The 25,718-nt window shown below is 38.8% G+C and overlaps 1 protein-coding gene across 1 annotated transcript in view; it reads left to right on the top strand.

The window, feature by feature from the left end:
- Window positions 1-25,718, top strand: part of atp10b (ATPase phospholipid transporting 10B) — a 95,798-nt gene that overhangs the window by 36,147 nt on the left and 33,933 nt on the right. Inside the window, exon 10 of the mRNA XM_059990577.1 lies at window positions 18,434-18,619. Within this exon, the coding sequence (XP_059846560.1) occupies window positions 18,434-18,619 (186 nt within the window). The remainder of the gene's footprint in view (window positions 1-18,433; window positions 18,620-25,718) is intronic.

The raw sequence follows: 25,718 nt of genomic DNA on the forward strand, positions 1-25,718 counted from the left end.
CATACAGCCCTGATGTGCAGACACTGTGCGCTGAGGTCCAGGAGCAGAAATCCCATTAACCAAGTATGATAAATATTTTAATTGCCTATTATTTTATGTATATTCATATTTTTTCATTGTTCAGTGAAATAGTCCTTTTATTTTTCAGGCTGACAGCTGGCTGACGTTATTTTTGGTTTGCTGCTGGCGGAAAATTTAAGTTCGGCGTTTTTCATAAATACAAGAAGGACTCAAATAGACATTGAGTATTTTACTTAAAAGTAACTTTCAACCCAACGTCTTTTTTTCGGAGTTCAAAATGTTTTTGTTGCATGCAGAAATGTAATTTCGTTTTCTCTGCAGGAGTTCATCAATTTCATAAATGCAACACATTATAGTTTGTTTATACATAGCATAAAGGCAAAAAAAACGTTGTATGCAGTGTTATTTCATTTTAAATGTCAAACGGGTTTTGCGGCTCCCAGTGTTTTCTTTTCTGTGGGAAACGGGTCCAAGTGGCTCTTTCAGTGGTAAAGCTTGCTGACCCCTGCCATAGACAGTAACTACTGGACAGCCTGAAAACAGCAAATGAGCCCGAATTTGTCATTGAACGATAGGGGCTTACAGCAGAGGAAAGGAAAGGTATATATGATCTAACATATCCTTTTAGCTCATTTGAAGTAATTCTTTCTTCATAACCCAATATCTTGCTAGACTTTAAATCTTGGGGAATTCTGCACTTCTCTATCAAAAGATTTTTCCAGGTATGCAAAGAGTAAAGGACAGGCAAGAGTGCCTGACAATTCTGTTGGAACTCTTTGAGGAAGTAACCACCAGGATAAGCACAGTCAATTGATGTTGTTTGCTTGGATTTTCTGAAGGTTAACTTGAAAAGCACACTGAGGGACAGAATATATGCACGTTTTAAAGGCATAGCGTATTTGTGGAAGTCTACATGACTTTGTGCAAGGGCAGATCATGCCTTACAAATTTGATTGAGTTTTTTGAGGAGGTGATAAAGGAGCTTAATGAGCGTAAGACAGTGGACATTATCTACCTAGACATTAGTAAGGAATTTGATAAGGTCCCTCTCCCTCATGGTTCAGTGGTTCAGAAGAGAAAGATTCATAGCATCCAAGGTGAATTGCAAGTTTGGATTCAGAACTAGCTTTCCATAGAAAACAGAGTGTGGTAAACTATGTATACCTGTCTGGACATGCCCCTCTGCTGACTCCTCCCACAGACCCCTGTATAAAGGTGATTGGGGCACTGCTCCTCCCTCAGTCTCCGAGATGTCGTGCTCCCTTTTGCTGTTAATAAAAGCCTTTCGTTCACTTCCAGTCTCCGAGAGTTATTGATGGTGCATCACAGAGTAAGGGTGGAAATCTTTATTCTGGTTGAAGCTCTGTGACTAATGATGTGACTAGGTCTGTGACTGCAAGGTTTGGTGCTTGGACCTCTGTTATTTGTGATAGTGTATCAGTGATTTGAACAAAAATGTAAATAGATGAATTAGCTGGATTTTGATGTCCCCCAGATTGGGGGAGATGTCTAAAGGACTTTCAAAGAATACAACAGGATGGGCAGAGAAGTGGCAAATAGAGGTGTTGCATTTTGGCAGGTCAAATGAAAGGAGAAAATATGTATTTAATGATAGACTCTTTATTAGCTTTGAGATATAGAGAGATCTTAGGGTCCAGGTCATAGACCACTGGAAGTGCCTATGCACGAGGCTAAGGTACTAAAAAAGGCAAATAACATACTTTCTTTCATTGGTATGAGTGTTAAGTACAAGATTAAGAAAGTCATGCTGCAAGTTATATAAAACTTTAGTCTGACTCCACTCAGAGTGCAGTGCTCTGTGTGCATTTCTAGTTGTGCCATTTATAGGATGGATATTGAGATAGTGCAGAGGAGATTTAATAGCATATTGCCTGTATTATAGCTATAAGAAAAGATTAGACACATTAAGGTTGTTCTCCTTGGTTTATTAGAGGCTAAAAGGGAGACCTGATAGAGGGTTTTAAAAATTATAAGAACCAAAAATAAGGTAGACAATCAGAAACCTTTCCCAGGGTAGAAATGTCAAAACCAGAAGACATGCTTTTAAGGTTGGAAGAGTGGAATATAAATGTGATGTGTTATGTGCCTGGAATAGGCTACTGCTTGTGGTAATGGAATCAGACTGTTTAGTGGGGTTTTGGGAGGCTTTTAGATAGACATATGAATATTGAAAGAATAGAAGGATGTGCCTGATTCACAAGAGGAAGACATTTAATATAAATCTACATCAACATTAACACAACATAATTGGCTGTATGTCCTGTCCAGTATTGTACTGTTCTATGTTTCGTATGTTATGCAACACGCAAAATGCTGGAGTAAGTCAGCAGGCCAGGCAACATAATTTTTAAAATCATTTTTAAGTTTAATGCCCAGTTTTGTTATTACATTTGTACTTTGGGATGAATGCACATGGACTATTCGTTCACATCTTGGCCTGGAAATTCATCAAGACAACTAAAGAACACCATGCACCTGCTCTGAAAATTTAAGCTAAGCAGAAAGAATAATTTTGTGTACATTTCTGGGGCTTTGGTACCCATTGGGAATCTTGACATTTTGTTGAATCTTCATTCCCTCTGCCTATTTAGCATGAAACCTTCTCCACCCACTTTCCTCCAAAAATAACATAAACATTAGTATAACATGCAACATTTGTTTGCAATGAAATTTTCAAACTCCCAACTCTGAAAAGCTAGTCTTGCATAACAGAAAAATTTTATTAACCCTATTTGTCTTGAAATTGCATTACTTAAAGAGCCATCTGAGATCTCTGACCTTAATTATAACTTTGTGTGATCTAACTATAGCAACACAGAAAAAAGTACTGGAGGAACTCAGCAGATCAGCATCTATAGAAATGAAAAGGAAGGGGGAAAGAATAAGAAGGCGGCCCCCCTGGAGGGTTGAGAGGAAGGAGTAAAACCTCGAAGGTGATAGGTGAAGATGGTGGAGTAAGGATGAAGTAAGAAGCTGGGAGGTGACAGGTAGAAAAGGTAAAGGTCTAGAGAGGAAGGAATCAAATAGGAAAGGAAAAAGGAAGCATGAGAGAAAGGAAAGTAGGAGGAGCATTATGGGTGGTGATAGGCAGTTGAAGGAATGGGGTAAGAGATGAGTCAGAGAGAGGAATTGAGTGAGGGGGAGGGAGGTAAAATTACTGGAAGTTGGAGAAATTGATGTTCATGCTGTCAGGTTGGAGGCCACCCAGACAGAATATGAGCTGTTTCACCCTGAAAGTGGCCTCATGATGGCAGACATGTCTGAATGGGAATAGGGATTGGAATTAAAATGGTCGGCCACAGGGAAATCCTGGTTTTTTGCAAGTGGAGTGAGATGCCCAATTTATGTCAGTGTCACCAATGTCGGACAGGATATATCGGAAGCTCTGGATATAGTAGACGGCAAAACAGGATTGTTTGGGGCCCTGAATGGAGGTGAAGGAGGAAGTAACTGGGCAGGTGCAGAACTTCTTCCACTTGCAAGGGTAAGTGCAGGGGGGAGAGTAGTGGGGATGAATGAATGAGCAAGAGAATCATGGAGGGAACAATCTCAGTGGAAAATGGAGAGCGAAACAAAGATGTGTTTGGTGGTGGGGTCCTGCTGAAGATGGCAGAAATTGTGGAGGATAATGTGCTGGAGGTGGTGGCTCTTACAGCTGTAGACGAGGACAAAAGGAACTCTATCCCTGTTAAGGCAGTGGGAAGATGGGGTGAGGGCAGTTGTTCAGGAAATGGAGGAGATGCAGATCAGGGCAGCATCAATGGCGAAAGATGGGAAACTTTGGTCTTTGATGAAGGAGGACATTTCTGATACCCTGGTAAGGAATGCCTCATCCTCAAAACAAATGCAGAGAAGATGAAGGAACTGAGAAAAGGGAATGACATTTTTACAGGAGGCAGGGTGAGTAAAGGTATAGTCATGATAGCTGTGGAAATCAGCATGTTTATAAAATAAATCAGTAGGCAGTTTGTCTCCAGAGATGGAGATAGAGCTTGAGAAAGGGGAGAGAGGTGTCAGAAATGGACCAAGTGAACTTATTTTTATTTTAGTGGGGAGTTAGGCCCTTCTGCCCTTTGGGCCATGCCACCTCAAAAACCCCACATCCCTGATTAATTCTAATCTAATCACAGGACTATTTTTTACAATGACATATTAACCTACTCGGTATGTCTTTGGACTGTGGGAGGAAACCGGAGCACACGGGGAAGCCCATGCATTGTAATAATGTGCTAACTGCTATACCATCATGGCACCCATTTTAATTTAAGAGCAGGGAAGAAATTGGAAATAAAGTTGATGAAATTGACGAGTGCATCATGGATGCATGAAGCAGCACCAATCCAATCATCAATGTTGTGCATTAAGTGTTGGGGAGCATTACCAGGGAAGGCTTGGAATGTGGACTGTTCCATGCAGCCTACGAAAAGGCAGGCATAGCTGGGGCCCAACTGTGGGTGCCAATGGCTACACCTTGTGTTTGGCGAAGTCAGAGAAATCGTAAGAGAATTTGTCGAATGTGAGGACTAGTTCCACCAGACGGAGGGGTGTGGAGGTAGAGAGAAACTGGTTGGGTCTTTTGTCAAGGAAGAAGCAGAGAGCTTTAAGGCCTTCTTGAGAGGATGTAGAAGTATACAGGGACTGGGCATCCATGGTGAAAATGAGGCAATCCAGGCCAGAGAATTTATAGTTGTTGAGGAATTTATAGTTGTTGTGGTTGAGCATGTGACTTAACTACTTTGGTTATGGAGGTCAAGGTTGCTGTCACAGTTGGGTTCCCTGATTTCGGGTCTTTTGGACAGCTGGTGCTGATCTCTATCATATGCTAGTCAGCCTCCCACTGGGCAGACGATACAGGAGTCTGAAAGCACGTATCACCAGGCTCAAGAATAGCTTTTATCTCACTGTTTCGAGATTATTGAATAGTCCCCTTGTATGATGAGATGGTCTCTAACCTAATTCAGAATGGCCCTTGTACCTTACTGTCTCTCTTTGTTAAAGTAACAGTTTATTCTGCATTCTGTTATTGTTTTCCTTTGTACCGCTTCAATGTACTGATGTGGCATGTGACAATATTAAGCAATTTACCAATTTATGTTTTGTGATGTCATGTACGGACATGAAGTAGCCCTCTGTTTCCCCCTCCCAGTCCCCTTTAATTGGAAGTGTTGCTTTAATAGGATTAGGAAGAGTGACCATAGTTATCGTAGGCCTCCTAATAGTGCAGGCATTCAGCGATGGTAGTCGTGTACCCCCAGAGACCTCCTGCCAGGAACGTCTGACTGTAGCCCAAGAAAAACTGTAGTCTCACATATAGTAAGCATGCCTACTCAAGTTTAAATTAAATTTATAATTAAGTACATATGCAGTATGTTACCAAACACTGTCTTGACATTCATTTTCTTGCAGGCATTTACAAGTAGAAAGAGAAAAACAATAGAAATTAGGAAAAGCTATACATAAACAAACAAAGACTACTAACACCCAATGTGAAGACGAAGGCAAATTGTGCAAATAAAAAAACTAAGATCATGAGTTGTAAAGAGTACTTGAAGTTGAGTCTGCAGATCGTAGAATCAGTTCACCTCGATGGTGATTGAAGTTATCCAGACTGGTTCAGGAGCCTGATCTACAGGGAAATATTCCCACCAGAGCAGCATCCCTTACCGGAAAGAACAGCATGAAATGGAAATGATGCTTTAATGTTTGTTTGATGACGAACTTCAATAAAAAAAAAATTACAAAACAAAAAGAAAAAGATGGTGAAGGTGCACCTCCTGCATCACGTACTGATGAATTCAAGAATGTGCAACATATTGATGGGGACTGTTTAAGAACAGAATAATAACAGTTTTCTGACATTTAAGTTCCGGCCTTTCATACAACTTTCGCAATTAGTTTTAGTTGATGACCCTGAATGCTATCATTTCATTAAAGTTTCCCTTCATGTCCCGCTTAAACTTTGCAGCTTTCGTCCTTAACTCATGCCTCTGGTTGTAGTCCTTCCAAACCTCAGTGGAAAAAGCCTGCTTGCGTTTACCTTATCTATACCCCTCACTGAATACCTCTATCAAATCTCCTCAATGTTTTAAAGAATACAGTCTTAACCTAATCAATCTTTCCTTATGATTCATGTCCTCCAGTCCCAGCAACATCCTTGTCTATTTTCTCTGTACTCTTTCAACCTTATTTACATCTTTCCTATAGGTAGGTGACCAAAACTACTTCACAATACAAATTAGGTTGCACCAGCATCTTATGCAACTTGAAAGTAACATCCCAGCTCTTGTACTCAATATTTTGATTTGAGAAGGCCAAGGTGCCATAAGCTTTCTTTATGACTCTATCTGTGCCACCACTAACAATGAATTATGGTCCTGTATCCCCAGACCCTTTGTTCTACCGCACTGTTCTGTGCTCTACTGTTCACTGTGTAAGACCTATCTTGCTTGGTCCTACCCCTGTGTAACTCTTAGTACTTTTTGCCTGCAATTAAATTCCATCGGCTATACTTGATTGTCAGTAATTTGGAGAAGGTGTCATAACACTTAGCAAAACATGCATTAACTACTCAAACTTTACTGAAACTAATTAAAATATATAATATAATGGAGGTTGTAAACAAATGATTGTTCCAAACGAATGATCTCAAAGTATATGCTTTTGATTATTAATTTGATTATTTATTAATGCAATAAACAGTAGTGGATCATATCTTCTTTAGTATATTTTCTTTGTTGCATTTGTCATATTCAGGTTTAGAACCCTTATCCAATGCTGAAATATAAAATCTTCACAATAGATGAAGGATCTAGAGCCATAATAGAACAACTAAAACAAAGTTAATATGTACTTTGTAGAGTAATAAAGAGAAGAATAATTGCATGTATGATTTTGGAACAATAATCATCTGTGTCAGAGAAGGAACAGACTGTTTGAAGATCTGGAGACAAATAGACTAAAAGATAAATGGATCATGGGGTTTGGTGTATAAGTTATTGAACCCCCCCCCCCCCACAATCATATTATTATGTACGCTTGGCTGTTCACTTGTCTTTCTATTTTATATTATACCTGTTCTTAGTAGCACATGAAAATCAAAAAGCCAATAGCCATTTTACTTGCCCTCGAGTTTTTTATTGCATCTGCCTCCAAATCTCCAAATGTGCCTTTTTTTGGATGACAAAGAATGATTTTGATAACTTTTTATAAAATGATTTTCTTAATTTCCCCACTAACTTGCAGAGAACAGTTAAAATAGAATGCTTAATTGTTTAGATATGATTTCAATTATTGGCTATTTTTGAAAACAAGATTCTGCCTTCACCAGAATAATATTTACATAATGTGTTTATACAGATATATTAATAGAGATAATCTTGCTGATAGGTTGTTGCAAGAGGTCATTTAGAAAGTCAAGTGTATAATATTCAACAATGCAAAATATCTTTATTATGCAGCTCGGGAATTATTTCCCAATGTTTCCCTTTTAAGGCTACAAAAGACAACTATTGTCCCATGCTCAAATTAATTAGAAGCTCTTTGTTCTCAGAAGAAACTTCAGTCATCTGGTGATCAGATGCTGCCTTTTGAATTCCAGGAATCGATTAGTTTTTGTGCCTTTCTCCATCAAAAAGACTAGAGTATAATTTATACATTGAAACTGAGGTACTTACATTTGTGGAGTTGCAGCAGAAGAAACTCTGAAGGAATTGAGGGAAGTGACAATATAGATAAAGGGAACAAATGTAACTTAATAGTTGTGAGGTAATAACAAAAATAGCAAGCAGTTTGAAATGTTGCTAATCAAGAAAGTTAAAAGGAGGGAGGGCTGTGATGACAGCCCAGAGAAAGCACAGACCTCCAAGATAGGGAAACTATTGAATCAGTTATGATTTCAGTGTAAGATAACAGGGAGATGAAGGCAAGCAATCTTGATGTGCAGAACAGAAATTTAGGCTTCAGTCCAGCAATGTAACGCTGTTCTGCATTTTATCCCTTGGCATGAAATGAACCACAGGAAAAAAACGATGCACTTCAGGACTGCTACTCAATGAAGTTACTTTGTGAAAGGTAGGGCAAAAGGTTTATTGACAAGCATGTAAGTTAACAAAGGAAATCTATTTCAAATCTTGATGATTAAACTAATGCATCTTCATCCAAATGTCAAGTTAAAAAGACACCTACTCGCCAAAAGAATGCTATGGTATTGTGGTTGTAAGAGACATGCTTCAATAATGATGAGCAGGGCAGACATAAGCTGATTGATTACTTGATGGAACTAGGAAAGATAGGATTGCATTATTACAGAAAACACTTGTTCATGCAACCCACAATAGTAATTTGGAGTTGTAGATATAAACAGATACGTGTATAGAGTTATTGTCAGAGAAAACCTATGTGATGATATTCACAGTTTAATGGACTTGTATGATTTTGGATGCATAATAGGGTGGAGTCAATTTTCATGTTCATGTGCATTGGTTAATCTTAGGCCAATGAATCAAAGGAAACTAGGATTGTACTACAGTCATAGTCATTGAATAGTACAGCAAAGTAACATCTCTTCCACCTTAACTGGTCTGTGCTGAGCCTTTACTCTGCCTAATCCCATTGACCTGCATCCAAAGCATACCCCCCTTATTCACATGCCTATCCAAATTTCTCTTTAATGGTTAAATCAAACCGGCATCCACCAGTTCCACACTCATGTTCCCCTTGAACATTTCACCTTTCACCCTTAACCAATAACCACCAGCTCTAATCTCACCCAACCTCATGAGCAAACAAATTCCTCACCCCTCCTTCTCTATTCCCCATTCTGACTTTTTTACTTTTTCTCACGTGGCTATTACATCCCCAAGTCCCCTCCTCCTTCCTTTTCTTCTACGGTTCACGCTCCTGTTCTATCACATTCTTTCTTCTCCAGAAAGACCTTTCCCACCCACCTTCCAACGAGCCTCTTTCCCTCACCCAAATTTTCTGGTATCTTCCCCCTTCCTTCTCAGTCCTGACGAAAGGGCTCAGCCCTAAACATCGACAGTTTATTCTGTTCCATAATGATGCCTGACCTGCTGAGTTCCTCTGGCGTTTTGTGTGTGTTGCTCATTTGAAGAGGCCTATCTATGTATCTCATTGTTCTTATATGAGGGCCTGCCTGATTTCCTGTTGCCAGTTTTAAATGGATGGAAAATTAGATTATCTCCCTACTGAAGAAAAACACACATTACAAACATTCAAAGAAGTAAATGATAAAAGCAAAGTACAGTTGATACTAGAAATCTATGGCTCTCTGGAGATAAGATGATAACTGGGGACATTGACTGATGGTTAGCAAATATTGGCTGCTGAGGAGTCAGCAGGATAAGTTGGCACTTTGGTGAGTTAAAGAACCCATTAAAATTATGAAAATAGAACATGCTATGAAGTGATGCCATTGAATTTGGAACCAACCCAAACATTGAGAAGTATGGTTAAGTCTTGAAGGAAGTACTGCATATGTAAGATTTGGACCAAGTTATCATCAGTATGGTCAGACAGATTGTTGAAGCCTCTGAGACAAACAAATGCAATAGAAGTATTTAGGAAAACTTAAGGGTTGAAATAATGAAATCGGGACAATTAGATTGGTGGAGAGTTGAGGAAGGTGTTAATAATGTGAAAACTGGTAACTTGTTTAAAACAGTTAAGTATACAGTTCACAGTGAATGCATGAATTAATAAGAAAACAAAAAGTGGATATGGAAATTAGGGAAAAATGTAAAAAGAATAAAAGTCCAGAAAGGACAAGCAACTGTGGTGCAGATATAAACAAGTTAAAAGAATAAGAGGAAAGCTGAAACAGAAAACACAAAAAAACGAATGAGTATCAAAGTTTTGGATTTTTCCAAGCATACTTCCAAATAAGCTAGTGTAAAGAAAATGCTAGATTTTGAAAAGACCCCTGGAAGGAATGAAATCTCATGACCTAGAGGAGCAAATACATAAACTATTCTTGTGAGATAACATGACCAATATTGACGGGATTGTTCTAGGAATAGACCTATGGGGCAAATGACAGCCTTTGTGTCATATGAAAAATGTCAAACATGGTGAATTCTTTCTCTCTACATCTCTTCTAATATTCTGTGTCTGTTGATTTTTCTGACCCTTTTGTGTTTTTATCTCACTTTGTCTCCCTTCAATGTAGTCTCCCCATGATCTCATTCTAAATCTGTTTCCTTTCTCAATATCGGTTTTCCTCTCTGGTTCTTTTTCTCTTAGAATATAGAACAGTTCAGCACAGCAACAGGCCTTTCAACTACTATGTTTTACTGAACCAATTAAATTAGTAATCAAATGGACAACCACACTAAGTCTTCCTGCCTAAACATTATCCATATCCTTGCATTTACTTCACATTCGTGCTCCAAGTACCCAGCACTGTGTGTGTGTGAGAGAGAGAGAGAGAGAGAGAGAGAGAGAGAAAAAATGAACCCAAAGAAATCTGCAGATGCTGGAAATTCAAGCAACACACACAAAACGCTGGTGGAATGCAGCAGGCCAGGCAGCATCTGTAGGAGAAGCACTGTTGATGCCTTAATTACCTTCTTATCTCCTTTGAACTCACCCCCTTTCACCTTAAATCTTAAATGCATTCCCTCTGCGATTAGACATTTCAACCCCGGGAAGAAGACGTAGTTTGTCTACTCTATCTATGCCTTTCAAAATCCTATAAACTTCATAGATCAGATCTATTTTGCCCACCAGCCTTACTGTCCCTGTTGCTCTATGAACACTTTCTCACCCTCTCTCTCTATTAATCATTCACTCTTTTCTCACTATATCTCATGCTATCTTTCTGAAGCTGATTTCCTCCTTCCTTTCCCTTAGTTTTTGCATTCTATGCCTTACACGATTCTACCCTCAATAACTTCTTTGCTCACCTTCTTCTGTATTTTGTTCCTTGTATTTTCTCTTGATTCCCTAATTCTCTCTGCCCCTGTGCTCCCTCCCTTTCAGGACCTTCCTCTGCTCCATTCCTGATCTCATTCTGACAGGATTTCTCCCTGTTCCTTCAGTGTTCTGCCTGCACATCTTCCTCTGTTTATCTCAGAGCTCCATTTGAAAGATAGGCCCAATTACCACCATGCTCCATCCACACATTCTTGGCCACACTCTAGTCATACACATGGCCTATTTCCTCAGTGTATTGCATCCACTTATTTGGTTCTGTTCCCAGTACCTCCAACTGCACATCTGCCCATTTCCTGACCACTCTGTGGCCCTTTGATCTAATGGGAGCTGCACTTAGGATCGGTAGGAGCCATCATTGGTTTGCAGGACTTGCATGGGGGACACAGACTAAAATGGACAAGGGTGGTAGGCACATTAATGAAACCTCCTTGATTTTTCACATGCCATTCTGCCTTTGAAATATTTCTTTGTCCATCCCAGAACTCCATACTACCACTACTGTGAACAATCATCTGCAGAAGAATTGGAATATCTCAGAAAATGGCTTATCAACACCAGCTGAAGGTTGAATAGGAATGGCCAAAAGTGCTGGCTTTATCCAAAAATACTCACTTCCATAAAGGAGTGAGAAGTGTAGGACTGTTAGCTTGTTGAATTGATTATGTTCTTGGTGTCTTTGAAGAATTATCAAAAACAATGTGGTCAGTACGGCTCAGGGCACGACATTTCACTATGCCTACTGTCTGCTGCAAGTAAAGTGCTATCCTGAATGATGGGATAGGGATGGTATCATGAATAAAGAATTACTAGATTGAAAACCTGATTTAGCATTGGAGATGCTCTGCAAGTTTTGAATTTAAAAGATCGCTTTTGATATTTTGATGGATCAATACTTCCTGCACAAGGAAGTGTAACAAATTTGAGATTAGAGTCTAGCTGAACTGGAAGAAGTAAATGGTAGGTAGAATAGATATGTGCTGGCATAACAAGGGCATCATTGGCAAGTTGCCACTAAAGTAAATTCTGAGGTGAGCATGCATGTAAAAATGATCTGAAACTGGGAAAACTCAGGTAAATGACATTTTTTTTTTATTGGGCCATACACAGGCAGTTAAAAACATGACACCAAGTAATAACAAAATATTTTTTGGCAAATCATTGTCATGATTGATGCACAACATTTAATAAAAAAACAAATAGAAGGGTATGAGACAAAGAAGAAGAAATGAATAGTACAGTTTTAAATCAAAGGTTTCAGACTGCAATACGTAATACAAAAAAGGAACTGAAATGTTTGTTGATTTTGTTTCATTGAAACCATTTTGCTGTATACAAAATCAATGAGGGTAAGTAGATGCACAGACAAGAAAGCAGCAAAAATACTTGGAAATTGTGATGAAATGTATAGGATATTGAAGTACTATGTTTAATTTCATTCTCGTGAAAATAAGAATGTAACAAATAAAGTGTAGGAGAACTGATAATCACCTAGCAAAATAATGTTTCTTTACCCATATGTTATGCTCGTGTACTGAGGGAATTGGGATTGGTTATCCTGGTCAGGTTTTGAAGAGGAACTGAGCATAGGCAGTTTATGAATCCGGGGAGGAAGGAACATTTTCTGGGTATAATCATCCAAATTAACATTGTGGCAGTGTTTAACATACAAGCCAATTTCCTCTAAAATCACAACCTCTATCATAATGCCTTTATGCTTGATCCAAGGTAAAAAAAAACATCTACGCAATTATTTGCATTCTCACGTTATCATATGGAAGATGATTTATGTTAGACAATTTCACTTACTTAGAAAGTGATCTCATTGCATGTTTTTGCTCTATTTTTGATACTAGCAGAGAACATGTTTTTTTCTAAATGTATTTCCTTGTCTATGAAAACAATAGGGATGAGGTACACTGTAGATTATGCTAATAAATTTAGAAAGAATCTTGAAGCGTCATCTCAGATTGCAAAACAAAATAACACAAAATGCTGGAGGAACTCAGCAGGCCAGGCATCATCTAGGAAAAGAGTACAGCTGACGCTTTGGGCCGAAACCCTTCGCAGGACTGTCGAGCACATTTTGAGTGGAATTTGTAGGCAAATGGTAAAAGATTAAAAAAAAGAGAATGAAGTAGAGAATTGTGAGGATTAGAGTCATAGTGTCATATAAAGGTACAGTACATAATCAGGCTCTTCGGTCCATCTAGATCATGCTGAGTCATTTAAGCTGCCTACTCCCATGGGCCTGCAATGGGATTATATCCCCCACTACCCTAATCATCCATGTACTTATCCTAACTTCGCTTAAACTGAAATCGAGTTTGCATGCACTACTTGCACTGGCAACTTGTTCACACTCTTACCCTCTGAGTGAAGAAGTTTCCCCTCATATTCCTCTTAAACTTTTCACATTTCACCCTTAACCCATGACCTGTAGTTGTAGTCCAACCAAACCTCAGTGGAAAAAACCTACTTGCATTTACCTATACTCCTAATAAGTTTGTATATCTGTATCAAATCTCCTCACAATCTACTATGTTCAAAGGAATAAAGTCCTAACCCATTCAATTCTTCCTTATAACTCAGGTTCTCCAAACCCAGCATTATCCTTGTAAATTTTCTCTGTACTTTTTCAATGTTATTTATACCTTTCCTGTAGGTAGGAGACCAAGACAGCACACAATATTCTAAATTAGGCCTCACCAATGATTTATGGATCTTCAACATAACATCCCATCTCCTGTACTCAGTACTTTGATTTATGAAGGCCAATGTGCCAAAAGCTTTCTTTACAACCCTATTAACCTGTGATCCCACTTAAAATGAATTGTGGACCTGTATTGCCAGATCCCCTTGTTCTACCACACTCCTTAGTGGCCGACTGTTCACCGTGTAACACCATCCCTGGTTGGTCCTACAGAAGTGCAACACGTTGCACTTGTCTGCATTAAGTCCCATAATAATGGACCGTGGCATGGAAGGAAGGTGAAATGAACTAATAGGAATGTATGTAATGAAGAGATACTGTTTAAAAATTTTTGTTCTACAATTCTATTTTGTTTTGCTTCAATATTGGCTGGAAATTATTTACTCTTGGTAAAGGAAAATAACTGTAACCCTGGCAGTAAATTTAATTGGGCACTTCTGGGTGTTGTTTCTTCCCTCAACTTTGCCCACCTGTGGATGGACCATCCCTCCACACCCTGGACTGAACATCAATTCCCATCCTCATCATTGCCATGGATCTCTGATTTTTGGGCTAAGATAGTCTATCCCATCTTTGGTTTACTAATACACTGATTTAGTGAACCATGTCTTGTGCACTTTAAGTAATTGTACTTATTGCTGCTGATTTTGTTTGAATTTGTATGTTGATTTAAAACCTTCATGATTACTTATTACCCTTGTTAAATATACTTAAGATATTCTAATGTATACTATATTGTATGCTTAAGTACTACAATTCTAGGCAAACTAACCTCAGACTCCTAGACTTGGGATTCGTCACTCCCCTTTTCAACTGGATCCCTGACTTCCTGAGTAACACAGCACAGTCAGTAAGGATAGGCAGCAGCACCTCTACTACAATATTTCTCCATCCAGGTGACCCACAAAGCTGTGCGCTCAGCTTCCTACTCTACTCTCTCTACCCTCATGACTGTATGGCCAGATTCCTTTCCAGCTATGTCTGCAAGTTTGCAGATGATATGACTACAGTGTACCATATATCAATAATGATGAGTTCGGGTATAGGAAGGAGACAGAGCCTATTGTAAGCAAAACAAAAGAGCTGATTATTGTCTTCAGAAAGGAGGTGGGCCACTTGCTCTTGTTTACATCAGAGGTGCTGATGTTGAGAGAGTTAAGATTTTTAAGATCCTTGGAATCACGAATAGCCTGTCCTGGTCCAACCATGTTGATGTCACGACCAAGAAAGCTAAGCAGTGCCTCTGCTTCCTCAGGAGGCTAAAGAAGTTTGGCTTGTTCCCTTTGACACTCACTATTTTTTAAAATTCACTACAGAAAGCATCCAATCTGGATGCACCACAGCTTAGTCTGGCAACTGCTGTGCCCGTGACCAAAACCAATCTGCAGAAAGTTATGGACACAGTTCAACACTTTGGATAAACAAGCATCCCCTCCAAGGACTCTGTCTGTGCTTGGTAATCTAGCCAACGTATAATCAAAGATCCCACCAACCCCAGACATTCTCTCTCCTCCCCCCTCCTAATGAGCAGAAGATGTAAAAGTTTGAAAGTGCATGCTACTAGGCTCAGAGTCAGCTTCTATTCCACTTATAATACCATTGAGTGGTTCTCTAATACAAAAACATGGAATCTTGACCTCCCAATCTACCTTGTTATTACCTTGCATTATATTGTTTGACCGTACTGCTCTTTTTCTGTAACATTGACATGTTATTCTGCAATCTGTTTAACTTGGTACTAACTCAAAGCACTACTATAATGAATTCATCTGCATGAGTAGTATGCAGACAAGATTTTCACTGTACCCCAATACATGTGACAATCACAAATCAATTTATCAGATTATTACCACTACAATGTGTGAACCAGTAGACAATTACCACATTGCTTTCAATGCTTGCTCATTCTTAGTCTCAACAAAATTTATTCTGTTGATTTGCTGAGTTAAAATATATATTTTTTCACTGCCTTTGTCCCATTTTAATATCAGAGTTATCCCTTTTTTTTCATTTTACCTGTCTGAGCAGAAGTGTCCAGGAAAATACAGTTTTCTTAGAACCAATTCTCTGTCATGGTTATGAGAATTTACCCACTTATTTCTATTTGTGCTGTTATTTCAGATGTTTTATAGTAAATGCTGTAGGTCATAGAGTAACGACTGCTCAGAAACAAGTTCTTTGGTCCCTCTGATCTATGCTGACTGATCTTTAGCATGGTTTCATTTACCTGGGCCCTGACCATATCGCACCAAATCCCTCTCATCCATATACACAGCCAAACTTCTCTTCATTTTTAAAATTGAACCCAGATCTTCTACTTCCACTAGCAAATTGTTCCATACTTGCACCACTCTCTGCGAGAAGCTGTTTCCCCTCAAGTTCCCTTAAATGTTTCACCTTTCACCCTAAACCTAGGACCTCTAGTTCTAGTCTCAGCCAACTTGAGAGAAAGAAAAGCCTGTATGCATTCACCATTTCTACAATTTAGGTTTTGGGTATTCTTTAGTTTTGTCTTTCACTATATTTTTTAAAGCTCTGACTTTAATTGGAGATATAGTCTTATGTTTGTATGCCCAGTTCTTTCCTTACAGATAGCTTGTTCACTCATCTTCCTACCTTTTATGCTTACCACCTTCTTTTACTTTTAATGGCCGGACTTCCCTCAGCAAGGCAACACTCTCTTCCCAGCAACTGCTTAGCTTAAAACCATTATTGTACACTTAGTTATTTAGTTCATTTGTCCTTGCATCTCAGCTCAATTCAACCCTTCCCAAGGGAATGGCTTCTTCTTCACATGTATTGATGATAGTGCTCCTTGAATTAGAACCTATTTCTTCACACCAATCTTTAAACTACACATCTAGCTTCCTAATCTTATTGATGTGTGCCAATCTGCATTTGATTAAAGTTATCATCCAGAGATTATCCCTTCCATGGATTTTAAAAAAAATTAGAACTTATCTGCTTACATACTTTCAACCAAGTCTCTGTCTTTGTTCTATCGATATAATTGATTCCTAATCAAATCTCAAAAAGTGGATCTTTCTCCTCCTTTCAAGTTCCTCTACAAATCTCAGGAGATATTTTTAATCCTGGTACTTGAGTGGTAATGTGGCTTGCATCTGCAGGTAATATTATCCACCCTGTAGTGGTGATGTTCACAACCACCAATACATTCTATTTCATTCCCTCAGGTTAAATTGATCTCCTTACCATTTTGCTTATCATCTCTACAGTCTCTGATCTTGTTGACAAGAATCTCACAACTGATGAAGTGCAATACTGTCTCTCTCAAAGCTACCATTTAGTTTCTCACTCGTACATGAAGTTGTCACACTTCATGTCACTTTTAATTGACCAATTCTTCAGTACTCCATCAAGGAGTCATGATTGCTTTCTGGACCAGCGTCCACTTTCCTTCTCTTTAATGTGTCATAATTCCTGAATCATTGACTTCTGAGCTGAAATTCCTCAACATAAAGATATTTACTGCATGTGTAGTTATGATAGATTAAAGTGTCCACATAAAACAAGTACAAAATACCAACCCTACCATACGTGTCCTGAAGTAAAGTAACTTATTATACTTTATGTTTTAGAAATTAAACAACATTACCCTTACAGAAGCAAAGTGTACAATTCATGTATACAGCACTTAATGGGCAATGCCTTAGAACCTGCTTGACCAGAACAAAATCCATATCTTTTATTGCCAAATTCCATTGTTCAGTCAGTTAATGAGTTTCAGTTTCAGAATTAAAGTAAATTAAATAATTTGAATTCTGTAGGTAATTGCACTGCATGATGGATCCTTGAAAGACTTATTGAGGTACAAGTATTTCATGGATGTCTAAGCTAGAATAGTTCTCTGCACTGTTTCAGCATAAACATACTACCTAGTTACATATTGTTAACTATAACTATAGTTTACTTTATTTTATCATGTTTTATTGGTTAAAAATTAAAAAATCATTGCAAGTGCTCTGCGTATGAAATAGATTATTGCAGTTTTGAATTGCTGTTTTAAAATAAATAATTTATAAGACGGAGTGTTTCATTTATATTACAGAATGTGAAAATTGAAAACTAGGTGACTAAAAGTGAAAAAATGACAGTGTCAAAATATGGTGAAAATTTTAGTGAAATAGTCTGTAACTATTAAAGGGTTGCTTCTGATCTCTGCCAGTATAGATTGAGTCTCACTAATTAACTCTTCATCATGCCTGTTCTACTTCTCCTTGAGTAAACTATCCAAACTCTGAGGCAAACTTACTGACAGAGAATTTTTAAATTACTTTATATAACACCAGGCTGTAACAATAAGCACAGAAGTAGCAAATGCTAGTAGCTTGTATGCCACAGTATTCACAGTGATGGTTAGATGTTAAGCTTGTCAGCACCTGCTGGGGAAATGGCACCCAGCCAAGTTAACAGTGTCATGTGGAGATGCAGTGAAATAAAATTACATAAGTGAAGTGAGCAGAGTGCATATGAAGGATTTATAGAAATGAGCTGGGCTGTGACTTATTTATTTTTAATGCTCAAGCTGTTGTTAACACGACAAATTAAAAGGCTTCAGAATTCAGTTAAGCTAGATAACTGAGCAAAGTAAAGTAATTAAGCTCTATACTGAGTAAGTAAACACAAGATCTAGCCCCAGGTCCCACTGATACAATTCATATTTAAAACCAAGTGCTGTTTACATTTTTATGTGTGCTTCTCTCTTAGGAGAAAGATATCAGACCAGATGAAGCTTTGCTGAGGAGAATTCGAGATGCAGTTGTCCATATGGAGACATTAACTCAACTAAAAGCTGGCACTGAGTTGCGGAGTGCATGCATTGTCGATTTCTTTCTAGCTTTGACATTGTGTAACACGGTTATGGTTTCCACAGCAACACGGCCAAGGCAACCAGTAGGTTGATGCTATTTTGAATAATTTGTTAAAATTTATTCTATAGACATGTAAAGCAGGATCACTCATTTTTGTGGGTATTCCAATGCAGTGGCTGAACTATTTCCCTGAAGATCAAATGCCAATTCAATTTTAATGCTAGATGTCCCCATACAAAATGTTGTTCCTACAAAGTGGGCAATAAAACCAAACCTAACGTCACTGTAGTTCAGATCACATGGTAAAATAGCAATTTGATTTGAATCATTATATTATGTTGTGGGAGCCCACACTCATTACTGGCTATTGTAAAATGCTCTGTTTGCAAAAGTCCATGTCAAAGTCAGTCCCATGACCACAAATCCAATCACTGGGGCACTTTTAATTTTGCTATGAACTTGCAGTCAATGCCGATTTTGGCAAGACCAAACTGGTGATGCCCATTTTCTCTCCAGGTGAAACTGACTGCAATCTCCCATGATCAGAGTAACACCAACAAGATTTCCAGCACCTGCAGAATCTCCTGTGTCTCTCATGATCTGTCTGCATAGTTTCTGAGATTGGACAAGATCAGATGTATCCCGTGTAGTATTTACACAGCGCTCCCCTTCCCCTCCCCTCCCCTCCCCATTCTCTCCCCTTCCCTACCCTTTCCCCATTCTCTCCCCCTCCCTCATTCTCTTCTGCACTGTCTCATTCTCTCCCCCCTGTCTAATTCTCTCTGCCCCACTCTCATTCTCTCTGTCCAGAAACACTACTCGGACCAGAAATGGTTTTATGGCAGAGCAATGCTGACACATTAGGAAATAGGTAACCTAAATTACAATGGTGGATAGTGATCCAATAATTTATTGATCATCAAGATGTGCAACCTCCTTTTGCGTCAACAAGGCTATCTGCAGCCCAATCCATCCAAAGAGCCATTCCAATGATGACTTGTATGGCACAGAGAGGGAATCAGCGCCCACTGTATGGAACACTTCAAAAAGCTCTTCAACTGAGATTCTTACTTTTAAATAATCTCCAGTTTGTCTAGTGGAATTTTACTGACGCAAGAAATTGCAAACACCATCTGTTAACCTCAAAAAAAGAATGAAAAGTTTTTCTTTTGAAGTTGCAACATTTGAGAGAACCTCAAGCTTACAGTTCCTATTACATCTGGGAAGAGGAGAATCCAGATGCCCTTGAGATAGTATGAGCAAGATCTTCAAAAAGGGAGCCAAATCCAAATGCATTAATTGTAGAGAGCTCTTCCTGCTGACAGATAGAAGAATATCTTTTCAACAGTCTTTAACTGCTGTTTCCCAGTCGCTAAGGAGATGCATGATGCATAATGTTCATTCACCCAGACTTAATAGATATGATGATACAATGCGAGAACTCCAAGAAAACTGTAATACAGGGAATTAATCACTATAAGCGGCTTTTCTTGACCTGGCAGTAGTTTTTGACCAAGAGAAACATGGCACTATTTTAATCTACTAAGGGATTGCACGTAAGTGAGAATTCTAACCAACTGGTCCACCTCAAACACAATCCCAATGCAGACTGGCACCAAGCAAAGCTGTATCATTATTCAAGTTACTTTTCAATCTTTGGCACAACAGGGTTTGTACATCATCTAAAATAAGCTTCCCTCTGGAGTGACACAAATTTATAAGTTCAGAGAAGATTCACTAGAATTATTCCGGGAATGAGAGGGTTAACATATGAAGAATGTTTGACCGCTCTTGGACTGTACTCCTTGGAGTTTAGAAGAATGAGGGGGGATCTCATAGAAACATTTTGAATGTTGAAAGGCATGGACAGAGTGGATGTGGCAAAGTTGTTTCCCATGGTGGGGGAGTCTAGTACGAGAGAACATGACTTGATGATTGCAGGGCGCCCATTCAGAACAGAGATGCGAGAAACATTTTTTAGCCAGAGGGTGGTGAATCTATGGAATTTATTGCCACGGGTGGCAGTGGAGACCAAGTCATTGGGTGTATTTAAGGCAGAGATTGGTATGTATCTGAGTAGTCAGGGCATCAAAGGTTATGGCGAGAAGGCAGGGGAATGGGACTAAAGGGGAGATTGGATCAGCTCATGATGAAATGGCAGAGCAGACTCAATGGGCCGAATGGCTGAATTCTCCTCCTTTGTCTTATGGTCTTATGAACTGGAACAGTTTAATCTAAATCACATCCCCTCCACAGTGAAGATAATTCTAACTTTGGTCATCAACCTCCAGTATGCAGAAGAATCTTGCAAGCATTTAGAGGCCGAACCCCCAATATCATTGACAAAGGAATGGCCCATGCATTAACTTCCTCAAGGCAGAGGATGGCTACCAATCTGACTGAGTAATACCATCAAGCAATACTGATCCATAATGAGATTTTGGAAAATATGAGCCACTTTCTGTTTGTTGGAACCAATTCTCTGCAGAGGCAGGCATTAATTCACCATTACCCCTAGCATCTTAGTGAAACGTTTAACCATCTGAGGAATAAAGATCAAGAAATCGGAGGTATTATAATGTTCTGGTCTACTTGACAGCAATGATCCTCTTGTTCTATATGTTTCAGAGAAACAAACTATTTGCAGTAGACACCTCAAAGCGGTGGAGAGGTGGTGTCAATGCTAATTTATAAATGTTTTATGAATTTAACATCAATATACATAAACCAATGTCAATGACTTTTCCCAGACCAATGCCCACAGCACTGATGTCAAGCCAGTTCCATGGGCAGGCCACATTATTGTACACCCTGTAAATAGTGACCTGAAACATTATATGAGCATGAAATTTGAGATGCTTTTGTGTCATTTTCAGTATGCAAGTGTAAAGGAAAACAAAATAATTGTTACTCTGAATCCGAAGCAGTGTAAATCAAAAGGTAATAAGATAATGAACACATTAATAATAAAAACACAATAAATTTAAATACGTAAGATTGCTTATATATATAGATTGTATGTCCACAAAGTAATGCCAGACACAACAGTGGCTGTACATAAGGTGACTGACAGGTATTGCTAAAGTAGTCGTGGTTTGGGTGTTTGCATTTGCCCAGAAGAGAAAGAAGATAATTCAGGGTTTTTTCCAAATCCTCATGAAGAATATGTGGTCTGCCCATGGGAGCTGGTTACATCATTTACATTTACCTGGTGATCTGTGAGAGTCCCTGGCCAGTAAATGCTCCAGGTGGAGAACATAGTGAGAAACTTGAGCTTCTTTGCCAGCAGCATTTGAAAGATTAAGAGAAGCTGCAAAGGAACATAACATCTCTTTTATATCTCATGTTCCCACCCTGTGAAGTGTCCTCGACTTATTGAGGTTGCAAACAGCCTCATCAACTACAGAAAAGCAGAAGAATCAAATCAGCTTTGAGCTTGAAGCTCTGCTAAAGAGAAAGCACTTTATCCAGTATTAGGCTTGCTTCTCCATTTGTACTGAGACTTGTGGTAACAATGAATTCATTTGGCATTTTTAAAATTGTTTTGGGTAATTAGTCAATTTAGACCATAAGACATTGGAGCAGAATTAGGCCATTCCATCATGGCAAATCCCGGATCCCACTCAACCCCATCCACTGTCTTCTCACCACATCCTTTGATTCCCTGACCGATCTGGAAACAATCAACTTCCACCTTAAATATACCCATGGACTTGGCCTCCACCACAGGCTCTGACAGAGCATTCCACAGATTCACACCCTCTGGCTAAAATAATTCCTCCTTAACTCTGTTCTGAAGGGTCACCCCTCAACTTTGATGCAGTGCCCTCTAGGTCAGGATACCCTCACCATAGGAAACATGCTCTCCACATCCACCCTATCTAGTCCTTTTAACATTCGTAGGTTTCAATGAGATTCATCTACATTCTTCTAAGTTCCAGTGAGTAAAGGCCCAAAGCTGCCAAATGCTCCTCATGTGTTCATCCCTTCATTACTGGAATCATCCTTTGGACTTTCTCCAATGATAATACACCTTTTCTAAGATCTGGGGCACAAAACTGCTGGCAAAACTCTAAGCATGGCGTGACTAATGTCTTATAAAAGCTCAGTATCATCTCCTTGTTTTTATATTCCATTTACCAAAATGCACCATCATATATCTCCTAGCACTTTATTCCATCTGCCACTTTTTTCCCATTCTTCCAATTTACCCAAGTTCTGTTGCAATCACATTGTTTCCTCAGTACTACCTGCCCCTCCATCCATATTTGTACCATCCACAAACTTTATCACAAAGCCATTAGTTCCATTATCTATATCATTGATGAACAATGTGAAAAGTTACGGTCCCAATACTGACCCCTGAGGAACACCACTAGTCGCTGGCAGCCTACCAGAACAGGCCCCTTTTATTCCCATTTGCTGCCTCCTGCCTGTCAGTCATTCCTTTATCCATGCCAGTATCCTTCCTGTAATGCCATAGGATTTTATCTTGGTAAGAAGCCTCATGTGTAGCACCTTATCAAATACCTTCTGAAAATCTAAGTAAATAACATCCACTACCTCTCCTTTGTCCACCCTCCTTGTTATTTCCTCGAAGAACTCTAACAGATTTGTTAGGCAAGATTTCCCTTCACAGAAATCATGTTGACTTTGACTTACTTTATCATTAGTCTCTGAGAACCTTGAAACCTCATCATTGGTAATAGTCTCCAACACTTTCCCAACCACAGAGGTTAGGCTAACTGGTCTATAATTTCCTTTCTTTCGCTTTCCCCCTTTCTTAAATAGTGGAGTGACATTTGCAACTATGATCTCACCAGCATCATTTTCCAGTGGCTTAATATCAACTCTCACCTCCCTTTTACTCTTGACAACACTTTTGGTATCCTACTTTATAATATCGGCTAATCTGCCCTCATATTTTATCTTTTCCCTTCTTATGGCTTTTTTTAGTTGTCTTTTGTTGGATTTTAAAAGCTTCTCAAGCAACCAACTTCCCACTCACTTTTCCTACCTTATATTTGAATTGACTTTATTACTTACAAAGTACATCCTTCACATACATGAGTAAAAATCTTTGTTACGTCTCTGTCTAAATAAGTAATGTGCAATTTATAGTAGTTTGTAATAAATGGTATGTACAACAGGACAGCAAATGTAACATAGAAATACCATTGTATCAATGTGAATTAATAAGCCCTTTCCTTGGCTTTTATGCAGTCCTTGGCTTCCTTTGTCAGCCACGGTTGCCGACCCCTGCCATTTGAGAGCTTCTTCCTCTGTAAGACATATCTATCCTGTGCCTTGTGAACTAGTCCCAGAAACTTCAGCAATGCCTGCCGGTATCCTTCTCCAATCCACCTGGGCAAGCTCCTCTCTCATGCCTCTGTAATTCTCTTTATTCTCTTGCCATACTGATACATGTGAGTAATGCTTCTCCCTCTCAAATCGCAGTATAAATTCAATCATATAATTTATGATCACTAGCGACTGATTTGTAACCAGCAATATTTTTTGCTTAAAATTAGGTAATGTTATGATTTTTGTCTGATCTAACAACATTATCAGCAGCATCTGTGCATGTCTATGCTTAATAATTCATGGCTAGTGATCTGTTGTCTACCTCTTAAATTTTAATGATTATTTGAGGAAATGGAGGCCAACTCACACATGAAACACTGATGATTCCACAGTTATAATGTTCTCCCACAGCCAGTCCAACTGGAAATATGGGAGAAGACAACTTCCTTCCAAATGGATACTGACGATTTAAACTGTGGTTCACCTATTACTAATACCATATAACCATATAACAATTACAGAATGGAAACAGGCCATCTTGGCCCTTCTGCACTGTGCCGAACGCTTACTCTCACCTAGTCCCACCAACCTGCATTCAGCCCATAACCCTCCATTCCTTTCCTGTCCTGTCCATATACCTATCCAATTTTACTTTAAATGACAATACCTAATAATGCAATTCCTTATTTTATAGCTTCTCAAGTTTACCACCTAAATTGAACTGAATATGATAAGAAAATACAGTTATGATCCTTAAATGATATTGGTGTTTTCTACCTTTGAAACACTCACTCTTTTCACCTTTGTATCTATCCATTACAAGTCAAAAGATTCAAAGTGCATAAACTACCAATCAATGTCAAGGGTTAAGGCAAATTTAACTCTAACTATTAACAGAAATTAAATGTTCAAAAAACAAAAGAGCTGATAGCGAATTACAAGATGAACAGAGACAGGCTCGCCCCAATCAGTGCAATTGAGAGGGTGAGTGGTTTGAAGTTCCTCAGTATACACATCACTGATTATCTCAGTTGGACTGTACACACACCTGTGTGGCAAGAAAAGCACAACAACATCTCTTTCAACTCAAACAACTGAAGAAATTCGGCATGAGCCCCCAATCCTCAACACCTTCTATGGGGGGTGGGCACCATTTAGAGGATCCTAACCAGCTGTAACACCTCCTGGTATGGGAGCTGCACCAACCTTGATCACTGGGCACTTGAGAGAGTGGAACAGACAGCCCAGCAGATCTGTGGATCTGAACTTCCCTCCACTGAGGACACTTACAGCAGTAGATGTGTAAAAAAAAGTCTGGAAGATCATATAGGACACCAGTCACTCCAACCATAACTGTTTCAACTGCATCCGTCCATCAAATGATCTCACAGCATTAAAGCCAGGAACAACAGGATATGGGACAGCTTCTTTCTACAGGCCATTTGACCTATAAATTCCCATGTCTGTGCATTGCAACGGAGTCATAAAGCAAAGATTTTTACTCCTTCACATTGTGGGATGGATGCAAGATTTAAATAAATTCAAACTCAAATTCGAGTATCTCATGTTTCGGGGAAAGTAATTATAATACAATAGAGGTTATTTCCATTGTGCAAGAGTATTAAATGATTAATTAAATTCTCTATTTTGTTAGCTTGTTGCTGTTGACTTCAGCAGTTGCTTAATTTAAAGCATTTGGGGTACTCCATGCATTAATTTTATGATGTATATTTTTTGATTCTTGTTTTATTTCCTTGAAATATTCAGAACAAATTATTCCTAATCTTAAACATTATGTTATCGCCCTGTATCAACAGACATTTTCAGAGTATTATTACAAGTACTCTGAATCAAGATTTCAAGAAAGTCTAAAAGCA

This window comes from Hypanus sabinus, chromosome 15, assembly GCF_030144855.1.
Source record: "Hypanus sabinus isolate sHypSab1 chromosome 15, sHypSab1.hap1, whole genome shotgun sequence".
In the NCBI taxonomy this organism is placed as follows: domain Eukaryota; kingdom Metazoa; phylum Chordata; class Chondrichthyes; order Myliobatiformes; family Dasyatidae; genus Hypanus; species Hypanus sabinus.